Consider the following 15,000-nt stretch of genomic DNA (forward strand, 5'->3'; position numbering starts at 1 on the left):
ATATATATATATATATATAATAATATATATTATTATATATATATATATATATATAATATATATATATATATATATATATATATATATATATATATATATATACTATATATTATATATATATATATATTATTATATATATATATATTATATATATATATATATTATATATATATATTATATTATATATTATATATATATATAATATTATAAATATATTAATATATATAATATAATTGATAGTTAGTTGTGTGTGTGTGTGTGTGTGTGTGTGTGTGTGTGTGTGTGTGTGTGTGTGTGTGTGTGTGTGTGTGTGTGTGGTGTGTGTGTGTGTGTGTGTGTGTGTGTGTTTGTAGTTGGTTCTCAAAATAATCAAAATGCAGTCACTCATTACTACTCATACTCATTAATCAAACTGAAGTATAATATTTTTGAAATCACAAGGGTTTTAAGAATGTCAAAGACCAACATTACAGTGTCTATAAAAAAAACTTTATTTATTTATTCTTATAACATTTTCTAAAAATATATAATAAATGATAATGGAATTACACATTCAGTACATATTTTTTCTTTTTATTAACTCAATTATAAATTCAATACAATTATTGCTAAACTGAAAGAAATTAAAAATTTCTATCACATGGTTCCTTATAACTCAAACCAAGGTTTTGAAAGACCTCTTCTTCATTTTTGGCAGGGAGAAGAGTATTGTCTGCCCTGTTCCAAAGGCCATGGCTGTTGAGCAACATATTTAAATAATGGTTGGAATAATGACGCAGCAAACGCATATATAGCTTGCTGCCGGTCCATCCCAGGAGAGCATAGCCCCACTGGCTGGATGGAACAAATACAAAGTCTACTCTGACTGCCTTCCAATCTCTTTTGCTTTCACCTTCCTTAAGAAGGCTTTCAAAGTCTGGAAAAAAAGACAAGAGCATTAACATATTTTCTACATAAATCTAGATGTAATTCTAAATATGACAAACTTGCTAGTGCACCAAATGGCACATAGTGGCATACAATATTAAAATTAAAGGCAATATCACTAACATTATTACTAAAGAAAAAATACCTTTCCCCATATTCAGTGTATCAGATGATGTCCAAGGTTCACACACTGGGAGTCTAAATATGCAGAAACATTTCTCAAAATGATCCATTGGGTTTACTTTCTCTGATGCTTTCTTGAATACTGCCTGAATAATAACAAAGAAAAACTGAGTAAGAATACTGGTAATGCTGGCCATATAAATATGTATTCCCTAACAAGGCACATTCAAAATTAACCCAAATCCGACAAGGCATGGCATGTATGTACATGCCATGCCCGCAGTGAGTTTACTTTATTAATTGTTTTTACACATAGATGGCTACATTTATGAAATTATAGTAATTATAACGTCTATAATAAAAATAATACCATCGATATTCATAGCACTAGTAAAAAAAACTTTTTCCTGCCAACTCAAGGAAAGATGAAATCAAGTAAGGTTACAAGGTCTGCTAATTGACTCCATTGTGGTTAAGCACTAGCAGAGTCATCTATGTACAGAGATATTTCACAAAAAATAAAAAATGAGCACAGCATCTTCCGAGCAGCATTGCGTTAAATTGTGATTATGTATAAAATCTCAACTCCAATCAATCTACTGAGCTGACATTTGATTGACATATATTTGTACCCAACCGCATGTGTATTCATCCTCCTACCTGTGTTAATTAGAACAAGTAACTGGGAATACCAAAATGAAGTTTGTGGTATTAAAATGTCCTTAACAATGAACAGGAAAGTGCCCAATTGTTCATGGATAGCATTCTATGCTTTGAAAATGGAAAATATTTCTGAAAAGAAATTTTACACAACACTTTAGGAAGTCTTAAGTCCCTTGCACTTGAAAGGCAGTTAAACTATGCAGATACCCGTTTTAGCACAACTACATGTTCAAATACAAGTGCATGTACTTGGTAGCTTGGGTATATATTTCTACTACTACCACCAGTAAGATTATGTGTATGTAAACACATGTAAGTGACTACAGATCTAATATTCTTAAACAATACAGGGATCCCAAATGGTTAAAACATCCAAGTAATGCTTTGCAGATTCCAAGCATATACCTGTATCTCTTTGGTTGGTTGTTACTATACTCATTAACAATCTAATCTAACCATTGATTACCTCTTCATCAAAAGTTGATTTTTCCACTTTTTGATGAATAATATGTCCCTGGTTCGTGAGGCTAAGCAAAAGCTTTGAAAGAACTCCAACTTCTTCCCCATCCTTCTTATAAGAGATCAGAAAGTCCACATCATGCCCAGTTTTTTTGCCTCTGTAAAAGGCAAAATATAAATGCAATTCTAAGCATATCCAAATGGCCAGTGCATCATATTACACAGTAATGAAGATAAGTCTGTTATGCTCTTGCATCTACTGTCTTTACCAGGTTATTCTTAGTCTTTGATGTTTTATTTAGTTTATCTACAGAAAAGCATCCTTTTCCTATTAATGCATTAACACACCTCCTAAATCCACCAGTAATTTCTAGTGTATACCCTGGCTTGATGACATCCAGCTGTTCCTTTAAAATGGACTCAATCTTTCTAGCATCTTCTCTTGTCACTGGAGTGCTGAGATCTTGGTGGTATGCAACTCCTGAAAACAGAGACTGTTATTCAAAAGATTTCTTATTATCAAAACTTTCAACCACACACAAGAAATCTGTTAGATTATTATAAATACTGCCCCGTGATTGTGTCAGCAGTATATTAGCTTAAAAACAATAAAACCTTTATAACAGGGAAGAGAACAAAGAAATTCACAATTTGAATTGTTTAACCTATGAGTAGGTTAAACACAATTCAAATTGTGAATTTGTTCTCTTCACTGTTATAAAAGTTTAATTGTTAAGCTTACTAGTTTCTCTTTCTACTGTCAAATGAGTACCAAACCTATAATCATATATAAAATACAATGATGCTAACAATGTGCTAACAATGAAAAGGAATTTTCTGAGCACAACAATTCAAACTTTACCTCCTGATTCTTGGAATAAATTCACTTTGTTTACTAATTTTCATAATCTAGTAATTGATTAATATCATTTCAAAAGATTAATATCATTTAAAATAACCTGAAAAATGCCAACCTACACTATAATGGTTGAAGGTGGCAATAAAGTAAAAAGCTTTACAAAGTATTTTCTATAGTGTTATCTACAATAATTCTATTGTACAGAATTTTTTCCTACATATCAACAACAAATTTACTGTAAGAGTTTCTAATTACACTTATACTGTCAATCCATACCATACTTGATCCTCTCATCTGCTAGTTTCAAGTGATTCCAATGAGTGATCAAATCTTGAACAGTTCTTAAATTATGAACAGTATAAAGCTTCTCTGCAAGACCTGCACCAATGCCATACACACTAGTCAAGTTCTGAAAGGAGCAGTATTGTTATGCATTAAACTAATGTGGCAACTATAACAATGTACATCCTTATATATATATATATATATATATATATATATATATATATATATATATATATATATATATATATATAATATATTTAAACATTTTCTGATTATATGAAAAAATAAGACTTAAAATAAGTCTTCAAATGTAATACTTCAAGGCATCAATTCATTCAAAAAGTTTATTACCTTTAGTCCTATATACTTTTCAGATTCTGCTTTAGTTGTGACCTCTCTACAAGTTCCAGTTCTTAGAACCTCTTGCACTACCTTAAGACAATGTCCAGTTCCCAAACCTTTCAGCTCCTCAATCTATAAGAAAAATATTTTCAAAGACATAAGAAAACCATCAATATTATATAATTTGCATAATATTGATGTAAGATATATAAAATTATAATTCCAAAACTAGACTATTTTACTGTCTGGATAAAAAGCACTTTAACTTTTCATGGATGGATGTATATATATATATATATATTAACTTATTCTATATATATATATAATTAATATAATTATCAAATGTATATATTAAGATAATATATAAATAAGTTATATACTATTATATCTATATATTATATCAGATATGATATTAGTAGTATCTATATATAGTTATATTTAGATACATTTAGAGATATACCTAATATAGACATATAGATCAGTATAAGATATTAAGTCTAATCTATAAGATATATAGATATTATATAAGAATATAGAATATAATAATATTATATAATATGCATAATATTTTAATAGATATATAGATAATTATATATTCATATATCTAATCTATTCTTACTTCTATAAACATTAACTTTCATATATATTATATATATATTATATATATATATATATATATATATTATATATATATATATATATATATATATATATATATATATATATATATATATATACATAAAAACATCCATATATATGTACATATTGTTTCAAACAACAAAAATGCCCAGTCATAACCATTCCACTGTCTTCTTGTAATCATAATTACTTTATTGATTAATATGTAGCAGTTAGTTTTTCATGTAATAGTACTTTGATCACATCAGTCTGGTGATACTTTCTTACTTGTTTATTCTTTATACTTAGTTCTCATTCAAAGAATGTATCCAGTGCACCTGGAATTAATAAATGTGGTAGAATGAGCAATGAAACACTAATATTCCACCACTTTAATAATATGATAATGCTATAGTTCACTATTTACACTGATATATCCATGAGGCTATTACTGAGTGAGAGAGAGTGACACACATCTCGCTTGTTCTTACATATGAATTTTAGGCTGAATAGGGTAGTTTTACTAGCCTCTCATAGTCCCTTAATTGCATGCTTTTTCATTCCCTATTATAAAGATAAAATCTATATATCAATTACAATATACATGAGGATTAATAATAATCAAATATATAAATAAGGTATGATTATGACATAAATATATACTCCATTATTATTAAAGCATTAATATAATTACTTACTACCATGCCCATGATGTGAAAGTTTACCATGACTGCATATTTGTTCTTTATGTGAGACTTTGGCATATTTGTTTTTGGGTCCTTGAGACACTGTACTTATCTTTATTAAAAAAGTACTAATCTTACCTGCTCTATTGTCATGACCGTGAAAGGAAGACATTTGACGGTGGCTGCAGCTTTAGCATATGCTAGTGCTCTTCTTTCATCACCCATGACAGTCCAGTAATTGTTCATAAATGTTAATGACTCCTAGAAATAAGTGGAATATGTCAGTACTGAAAATGTATTTAATATTTTGGTAATATTTACATTTCCTTTCTTTCTTCTAAAATTAACAAAATAGCCACATTTCAATAAATGTCTCTTGTATTAGTGAAAAGCTTATATGCACATATACACTTACTACTAATTTCATATTATGGTTTTGTAATTTAGCATTTCGTTCAAGGATATTCTCATTGAAGGTCTTTTTATAATGCTCTGTGTGACCTGCAAACATATAATAAAGATAATTATGGAAAATATATCATGTCACTGACAGTTAGAAAATCTAAATATGAGGACTTGTAAATGAGTAACAAATAAAATCTAGCTTCTATGTGAGTAAGGATATTATCAATAAATGTATGACCATTTGTCAAATCAGAATTAGAATTTACTGATGATTTACCCATCTCCCCATTATCCTTTGCCAGTTTCTGTTTGCTGCCTACTGATTCACTTTGTAATCCCAATTCATTTCTTTTACTTGAACTCGGAGCATCTTGCAGACTCTCCACTAACCACTGGTGATAACCCTCCAATAGGAAATTGTTTTCTGGCACATGCATTTTCTGTCTGAAAGGAGAAATGTATAATTCTCAAAAACAACTTGCTAAAAAGAAAAATAATTCTCCAAAGTATATAGCCAGCTTTATTAAATACATTAACATGACTGTGGAATGATAGTAATTACCGAACAGAAGCATACATCCACTGAGATGAAACAATCTTGATGTGACTGTTCTGAGACAGCTGTGGATATAACTTCTTAATCTGCTTAACATTATCCAGCTCGGATAGAACATGAGTTACTCTGCAAAAAATAATTTATATATTTAACAGAGTCAATAATTTCCTGCATGTAATGCTAAGGATAGAAAAAAAGTATGAAATAAGATTGAACAGTGCAGTTACAGATTTCATTGTTACATAATTGTGTATCATGATGAACATCATAGCTAGATTACTGCAGCTTTTTAAATATTGGATAAAAATATGTTAAGGGTCCAATAAGCTTTAAGGGCTTCATCAAGATAAATATTTTGAAAACATCCACACATCTGCCACCTGCTAACAGCAATCTATGTGCCTGAGAAAGGCCAATAAATTCCACCAGGTAGAGGTACATTCTAGAAATGCAGGGAGTATAGTTCTGCATGCCAAATAATCATCAAAGAAGCTCACACTCTTTCTTATATAATATACAGGTTTAAGATTTGTTGGTCTTTGACTGTGCACTAAAGGCAGAGCCTATTGTGATCCCAGTCACTTGACAGAAGAGTACCACTCCTACATCAACCATAAGCCTTTCATCCAGAACACAAACGATGTATAATGGTTGTAACATCACATTTTAAATCAATCTAGTATCTGAGAAAGAAAATCTATGCTTCCAATTACAAAAAAAAAAAAAAAAATGATACCTTTCGCACAGCTGATCTTCACAGTGAAATCCATTCTTCGCAGCAAAATTCTTCATTAGTTGAAATCGCTTTCCCTGAATCCCTTCTTGAACTAAAAACAACACTGCTTCTGGTTTTTCACCCACAGAATCAAGAACAGGCTCCATTTCCTCATGTTTTCGCTTTTGTGATTCGCAAGACATTGTTAAAAGCGAATGTTTTGCTCTGATAAGAAAACTATTCACTCCAAAGAACTTTCTTGTGGAGTTTAGACTATTCTACAATCTATCCTCCCTCCCTGTAATAAAGCCATTCCTCTTCTTTTATTTTTTATACGTTTTTTACTTTTAATATGGGCATCTTTTTTCTTAGGTTTTAGGCTTTCATTAAGGTCTTCTTCTTCTTCTATCTTCTTTTAAAGGGTTTCAGACTTTAATAAGGTCACTCAAACTGGGCGGATTCTTATGTAAACATTTATCAGAAGGGTCCCTCGGTTAACGAAGACGCTGATTGGCTAACGTTCCCGAATTCTTGGGATACGGTTATGACGTCATAGGTTTCTTTGATATTAGGGGTGACTAGTGTTATTTACAATAAAAAAGTGCAGTACATATCTAATTTGTTCACACAAGAATATAAATAACAAAACATAAGTATAACTAAATATAATAGAGAAAATATTAGAGAAAAATAACTATACTATACAAATACTATACATATATGATTTTGGTTTCCCTTTGCTTATACCTCCATTGTTTCTTGTATATTCTGCAACTAAAATCAGTACTTTTAATGATGGCAATTGTATAGCATTGTGGAATTTAGTTTTTATTAAATTTAGCCGCGAAAATATTGTCTCTGCATCGACACTGGATGTGGTGAGCGAAGGAACCTGCAATGCAAAATGAGGCAGCGACTTAAATTTAGGCTTTAATTCTGGATCATCTGCTTTAAGTTTCTTATAATATTCTGTTGCGCTGCATATCCCCATATCTTTATCAAATCCATACCACAGCAATTTCATAATTTATCTGCTAACACATTTATATCGCCATCGAAAATTGCGAGGACCAATCGTGCGAGTTTATCCAACGACGGTATATCAACTCTCAAGTTGCAGTTCAGTGCTCGAGGGGGCCTCAGAGCAGCTGCCAACTTCTGCCATTTAAATGAAACTGTTTGGTTATTTCCAAGTATCAAATTGGGTGTGGTGACGATATTTTGACTCTGGAACAAAGAATTTATAGCTAACCCTGGCAGAGTGGCAAGGGCAGACTCTCATCTCGTGGGTCTACTTTTTCCAGCGGCTCCCTCTTTATAGTATCAGGCTTATTAAAAACTATAAACAACATCTCTGTAAAATATTCTAATTTCTTCAAATATCATAGGAATAGTTGGTGTTTGCCTTTGTGATTATAATTTGGACAAGGTGTAGTTTTAAAAAATGCACGAAACATAGAATTGATTGATTTTTCAATCTCCCTCTGATGTCGTGGGTCGTCAAAACCCTCAAGTCCTCAGCTTTTTTGGATCCCAAATTATCAAGTCAAGGTTTCTCATTGTTCAAGGAGCCGCGACACAATCTGGTGGAGGAACAGCTGCCTAGTTTGAGAAATACATAGCAATTTGTGGGGCTTTATGTTGCATTATTTCTGGAACTCCTTGAATTATTATTTTTTTCTCTTGGCGATGTGAGAAAAAACAAATCATATGAGATCTTCACACTACCTGGGAAGACAGGTTGCTGCCACGAATGTACATTGCTGCATTGAATGACAAATGTAATTAAATATGGTGATGACAGGACATGAATTCCGGAACCTGCTGCAGAGGGAGTTTTGCTTATTCATGAAGTTGGCTGTCCCATTTGCTGCAAATCCTGTCAGATTTAGGAGTGCACACACACACACACACACACACACACACACACACACACACACACACACACACACACACACACACAATATATATATATATATATTATATAATATATATATATATATATGGTGTTGTGTTTTGTTGTGGTTGTGTGATGATGATTATTATATGTATATATATATATATACACACTATATATACATATAACACACACACACACACACACATATATATATATATATATATATATATATATATATATATATATATATATATATATATATATATATATTACATCATATTTAGTATGTATACAAATATATATATATAATATATTTATATATATATATATTATATTATATATATATATATATATATATATATATATATATATATATATATATATATGCCAAAGATATAAACGTCTGTCCCTGACAATTGTGAGGAAAGGAGGCGTATTTCTGAGATTACCATCCACTACCAATCGTAATAAAAAGCCTCGAAGAAAAACATATATCAGACACTGTGCCATTTGTCATTGACGCTGATATATGGAAAAGCCCACAAAAAAAAATATAACATGAACCTCCCCCGACAATAATGTCCAATCTTTATGTGATACTTGAATAGAAATAAGAAAAATAAACCCAAGACTCGGTGGGTGTCGGTATGATAAGCGACCGCCGACTGTCAACCTCAACATGTTAATTATCGACTCGGCAAAAATATATAAAGAAACAGTGAACATTACTTCATTTGGTAGACTTCAGGGCATATATAAAGTACTCTAGGATCAATATGGCTCTTAAAGCATTTGATTTAGTGTCTGTTTTGGAAAGAGCTGAACTAAAGGTAAGTTGGAAAGTAATAGAAATATTACGCTAAAATCATAATAATCATGATTAGAAAAAAAAAAAAAATCTATTGTTAATGTTGATTGCATATTAGAGTTAAAACGAAATAAATGTAGAAATGTAAAAACGTAAGTCTGCACTTGATAATTTTAAATATGCGCATGTAGTATGATATATTAAATAATTTTTATATGGGAAAGTGTCTGATATAATTATCTCTTATGTGACATACTTAAGTAAATTCTAAAATGGATAGAATTTAGACACAGTGTTGATTATGTTATAGAAACAAGGGTAAGAAATCACAAAAGAATTTAGCAGTATCAAACAATAAGGGGAGTCGCCTGATTCACTGATAATTACCATATTTTATGTTTTTAATTGGCTTAGTATCATTTGAAAAAGAAAAATATAAAAAGGTCCATCAGTAATAATAGAATGCAACAATGAAAGATATGTGTTATATGACCCTTCCTTTTTTTGGCTTTGGGTTACCATACATTTAGGAAAATGTCTAATGCATCTGCATATATATCCAGTAGATGCATCAGCATCTGTCAGCCTACAAGTGAAGGCCAGTAAACCTCCATCATTTACATTATGATAAGACAGAGCTTATAAGCCATCCTGGTGATTTGTCATCAAATAAGGAACCAGGTTAAGTCTTGTCTTGCTGAATATATGTGGTGAGGATTTGTTGGCCTTTGCCAGAGTGCACAGGGCAGAGGCTTTGACAGTTGCTTGACACTATGCCACTGTCATTTCAGACTTCAGACTGTAGGCAATCAAAGCAGATTGCATCAAGTGTCAAATAGATCTGGGTAGAACTATGCCATTATGAGTACAAAAAGATGATTCAATTTTAAAAGTAATTGCAGGTGTATTTGTAATGTTTATCTATATTTTGTGCCTAACTCCATTGCTTAAAGGCCCTTCTTACATCATTTATTTTCAGCAGTAAAAAAATAAAAATGGTTATGACTTCTGCTATTTGAAAATGGCTGCAGGTGAATCAGTCAGGATTATTAAAATGGCTTTTATATAAAGTGATGCTGCGTATTTCCTAATATGAAAATATGATTTTCACAAAGAAATAAACAGAAAGCAGCAGTCCAACTTTCAATGTAAAGGTAATCACCATTGCCAGTTTACCTGCAGACACTGCCTTCGGAAAATTCTACTGTATAACAGGGACTTCTAAGGAAAGAGCTAAACTCTTTATGATTCAACTCTTGACTAAGCTTGAAAATTCTAGGCTAAACCAATAGGGCACAGTATACAATAATGGAAAGTAGCATTAGATTTGTTTGGTATTTTCAAAGTACTATTGATGAAAACATATAATGCCAGATGCTATTTTAAAGAGATGAGGAATTCACTTTGTGATGGGATGCAGTTCCCTGATGATAAACCCACATATCAGAGTGAGATTTAGCTAGTTACAGAGGGAGATGATTTCTAAGCAATCCCCTTATTTAACAGACTGAACTTGTTTCTCATCATTGCTAGGAATTAACTTCATTTATTTACCAAATGTTTATCATTACAGATAGAATGTCTGGAAGCAAGCGGAAACGACCTTTACTTAGGGTCTGAAGACAGGTATGAACAAATAATACATGTTCTGAGTTTAGATTTTTCAGCAAACTGTAAAGTATTGAGGTAAATCAGAAGAGATTTCATTACATTTTAATTTCATTTAGTGTAGAGTAGGAGAGCAAGAAGATGTATATTTGATCTTACTGTACATCTAGTGCTTATAAAAATAACAGAGAGAGATTCTTAAGTAATTCACATAATTCTGCTAAAAGGGACTGTTCATTTTACAGCACTGTTGTTCATTATCTGGTGGAAGAACGTACACATGAGGGCACTGGGAAGATCGTTTACTCCACCAACAAGATTAGTCAAAGAGCCTTGGCACAGTGAGTATTTTGGTCATAGTCATTATTATTGTTGATGTTATTATAATTTTTTTATTATTATTAATACTATTATCATCATCATCATCATTATTATGATTATTATTATTATTGTTATTATTATTGTTATTATTATTGATATTATTATTGTTATTATTATTATTATTATTATTATTATTATTATTATTATTGTTATTATTTGTTATTATTGTTATCATCATCGTCGTCGTTCGTCGTCGTCGTCGTTGTTTATTATTATTGTTGTTATTGTCATCATTAATATTATCATTATCGTTATCATTACTTAATGTTACCTCTTTTAAAGAAAGTATTTTTCAAAAACTCAGTATTGTAGTTTTCACACATTCCATGTTTGAATATCATATTTGTTCTAATTTCAGAAAAAGACTGTCACCCAACTGAAAACAGCCTCTGCCCTTGGTCGATTGATGGCTCTGAGCGATGGGAACTTATATCTGTTGGAATCTGATGTTTTAAATACCATTGGCTCAGGCCCAAAAATAAAGAATGTTACTGTATTTTGTGTCAATGAAAACCCCAATATTATGGATCCATTTACTGTCCAGGTAAGGTCTTTTAAATGTGTGTGCATGCATGTGTGCCCCTCTCTCTCTCTCTCTCTCTCTTCCTCTCTCTCTCTCTCTCTTCTCTCTCTCTCTCCTCTCCTCTCTCTCTCTGTCTCTCTCTCTCTCTCTCTCTCTCTCTCTCTCTCTCTCTCTCTCTCTCTCTCTTCTCTCTCTTCTGTCTCTTCTGTCTCTTCTTCTCGTCTCTTCGTCTGTCTCTCTCTTCTCTCTCCTCTCTCTCTCTCTCTCTCTTCTCTCTCTTCTCTCTCTCTCGTCTCCTCTCTCTCTCATTCTCCTCTCTCTCTTATTCTCTTCTCTCTCTCTCTCTGTCTCTCTCTGCCTCCTCTCTCTTTCTCTCTCTCTCTCTTTCTCTCTCTCTCTCTCTCTTCTCTCTCTCTCCTCTCTCTCCTCTCCCTCTCTCTCTTCTCTCTCGCTTCTCTCTCTCTCTCTCTCTCTCTCTCTCTCTCTCTCTTCTCTCTCTCTCTCTCTCTCTCTCTCTCTCTTCTCTCTCTCATGTCTCTCTCCTCTCTCTCTCTCTCCTCCTCCTCTCTTTTCTCTCTCTCTCTCTTCTCTCTCTCTCTCTCTCTCTCTCTCTCTCTCTCTCTCTCTCTTCTTCTCTCGTCTTCTTCTCTCTTTGTTTCTCTCTCTCTCTCTTCATCTCTCTCTTTCTCTCTCCTCTCTCTCTCTCTTCTGCTCCTCTCTCTTGTCTACTGCTCTCTCTCATCTCTGTCGCTCTCTCTCTCTCTTTCTCCTCTCTCCTCTCTCTCTCTCTATCTTTGCTCTCTCCTCTCTCTTCTCTGTCTCTCTCTCTCTCTTCTTTCTCTCTTCTCTCTTTTCTTCTTCTCTCTCTCTTTCTTCTCTCTCTCTCTTGTCTTCTCTCTATCTCCTCCTTTTTTCTCTCTCTATCTTCTCTGCTCGCTCTCTTCTCTCGTCTCTCTCTCTCTCTCTCTCTCTCTCTCTCTCTCTCTCTCTCTCTCTCTCTCTCTCTTTCTCTGCCTGTATATAGAATTAAGTATTGCAATTTGATCTAATAAGTAGAACTAGTTCTGTATGATTCATATAGCTGCAAATTTTGTCTTAAAAAATCATGTTTTTAAGAGTGAAAGACTGAAAAAAATTATTTCAATTAATTTATAAATGTTAAATTTTATAGCTATGTGTGGGCAAGAGGAGATGCATACAGATTTGTTCATTACATGAAGATAGAGTGTCCCTGCTTAAAGAGCTTTCAACCCCAGAACCTGTCAACATTGCAATGGATGGAAGCTATGTCTGCATTGCTGGTCAAGGCCAGTACTGTGTTTTTAATGTTGACTCTGGAGCCAGCCAAGATCTGTTCCCATATGATCCTGCAACAACATACCCTCATGTAAAAAGAGTTGCAAAGGTTCGTTCAGTTTTATTTCTCATATATGCATAGTTCTATTTCATCTAATGGGATGAAATAGAACATATAAAAATAAACTTTGTTAAAAGTCAGAATATAAAGCTGAAAATGAATATCATTATTTTATTTTTGTTATTATTATCATTATTATAATTTTATTTCTTTCTTTATATTTTTCTAGGAGGAATTTCTCTTGGCTGGACCAGGAAATCTCGGAATGTTTGTAACTGCAGCCGGCATATCGGAGCGGCCACCTATTCAGTGGACAGATGGAATCAAATCTCTCTCTTACTATCACCCTTACATCCTAACAATCACAAATCAGTTTATTAGGGTTTACAGGTAAGGGATAAGCAAGGTATCTTGGCTTAGTTTGAGAATGTTATGTATTTAGCCACATTTTGCTGAAAACAAGATTCTGACATACATTAAAATAAGAATTATATTGTATATTAGATTGAATATTGACTTTCATCAGCTTGATTGATCAACAACACAAGCAGACACTGAATTTTTCTGGAGGTGAATTACTGGGCAACTTTGATGGCCAGCTCTATGTTGCTGCAAGTTCTTGCATTTCTTGCCTTATGCCACAACCATGGACAATGCAAGTTCAGGTAAATATAATCATTTACTCTGCATTTTAATTGCCTTATTTTGTTTGCTGTTACTGAAAATTGTAAACTATTTTATGTTTTGAGCACAGTACAAAGTGGTTTTCTTTTACAGACATTAATGGATAGTGAAAGAGTAGAAGAAGCAGTACAGCTGGCAGAGCACAGTGGAGCCATAGGAATGAGCCAGGAGCAGTATCATCAGCTATGTCGAACACTCCATCAGAGAGCAGGATTTATTAAGTTAGTGCAGGGTTTCTATTATCAAGCACAGGAATACTTTATCAAGGGTGCAGTGGATGTCAGAGAGGTAAATTCTTGTATATTCTTGTTCCAACATAATTTCTTTATGTTATTTATTATATGGGCTTGACATATCAGTATATTACTTTGTATCATATTCCAGTAAAAGGGAAATAATATTTTTTTCTTCTATAGGTGATTAGCCTCTACCCTGGATTGTTGCCAGCTACAGTCAGCTTTATGAGAGCTCAGCCACCTTTGCATCAGTTTGCTGATGTTGCACAAGCTATGCATGGAGATCAAACTAAGATAGATGAAGCCAAGTCATTCCTTATAAATTTCCTTATTCATCTTCGTGGTTCAGGAGAACCCATTACATACAGAATGGTATGGATATTATATTATTTTATGTTATATGCTACAATCCAGGTATCTGTCATGTCAAAGCAGGAAAAATATTTTCATGTAGGACCGTGATACTTTCAGTAATCAGATTTCAATGGGAAAAAAGTCTTTGGTTATTTTGTTTATCTGAATTTTAGTTTTTTCTGATTTTAATTTTTTTTTCAAATGTGTTGCAACTGCAAGATACCTAATCAATTTTGAAAAGCCATCATATACAAATGTAGCTCTCATTCTTGAAAATCATGGGTATTACTTTTTGGAAGCAACCACAGTTGATTTAGTATTGAACTGTCTATCCAAAGGTTTGTATAAAAAATAAGTTTCTCTTAGGAAACTTCAAAGCTACTTTTCTTTTGGGTTTGGTACCAAAGACAAATTATAATAATGATGATGATAATAATAATGATAATGATAATGATAATGATCATAATGATAGTAATACAAAATCACAGTTTGCAGTGCATGTTTTGAGCAT

General features: G+C 32.4%; 2 protein-coding genes across 2 annotated transcripts in view; one reads left to right on the forward strand and one right to left on the reverse strand.

Annotated features, from left to right (window-relative positions):
- Positions 1–467: 467 nt before the first annotated feature.
- Positions 468–6,841, reverse strand: LOC119581018 (DNA-directed DNA/RNA polymerase mu-like). Its single transcript, XM_037929285.1, has 11 exons — positions 6,660–6,841; positions 5,930–6,049; positions 5,645–5,811; positions 5,378–5,463; positions 5,101–5,223; positions 3,668–3,790; positions 3,308–3,440; positions 2,521–2,653; positions 2,180–2,330; positions 1,073–1,196; positions 468–916 (listed from the first exon to the last, which is right to left on the reverse strand). Exons 1-11 carry the CDS (start codon positions 6,839–6,841, stop codon positions 624–626), a joined length of 1,635 nt encoding a protein of 544 aa, XP_037785213.1. The 3' UTR covers positions 468–623.
- A 2,328-nt stretch (positions 6,842–9,169) lies between these two features.
- LOC119581019 (transforming growth factor-beta receptor-associated protein 1-like) overlaps positions 9,170–15,000 on the forward strand; it is a 12,735-nt gene continuing 6,904 nt past the window's right edge. The window contains exons 1-9 of the mRNA XM_037929286.1: positions 9,170–9,368; positions 10,920–10,972; positions 11,200–11,295; positions 11,694–11,879; positions 13,030–13,263; positions 13,445–13,605; positions 13,742–13,880; positions 13,993–14,187; positions 14,316–14,507. Of these exons, the coding sequence (XP_037785214.1) occupies positions 11,742–11,879; positions 13,030–13,263; positions 13,445–13,605; positions 13,742–13,880; positions 13,993–14,187; positions 14,316–14,507 (1,059 nt within the window). The 5' untranslated portion in view covers positions 9,170–9,368; positions 10,920–10,972; positions 11,200–11,295; positions 11,694–11,741. The remainder of the gene's footprint in view (positions 9,369–10,919; positions 10,973–11,199; positions 11,296–11,693; positions 11,880–13,029; positions 13,264–13,444; positions 13,606–13,741; positions 13,881–13,992; positions 14,188–14,315; positions 14,508–15,000) is intronic.

Source organism: Penaeus monodon, chromosome 14 (genome assembly GCF_015228065.2).
Source record: "Penaeus monodon isolate SGIC_2016 chromosome 14, NSTDA_Pmon_1, whole genome shotgun sequence".
Classification (NCBI taxonomy): domain Eukaryota; kingdom Metazoa; phylum Arthropoda; class Malacostraca; order Decapoda; family Penaeidae; genus Penaeus; species Penaeus monodon.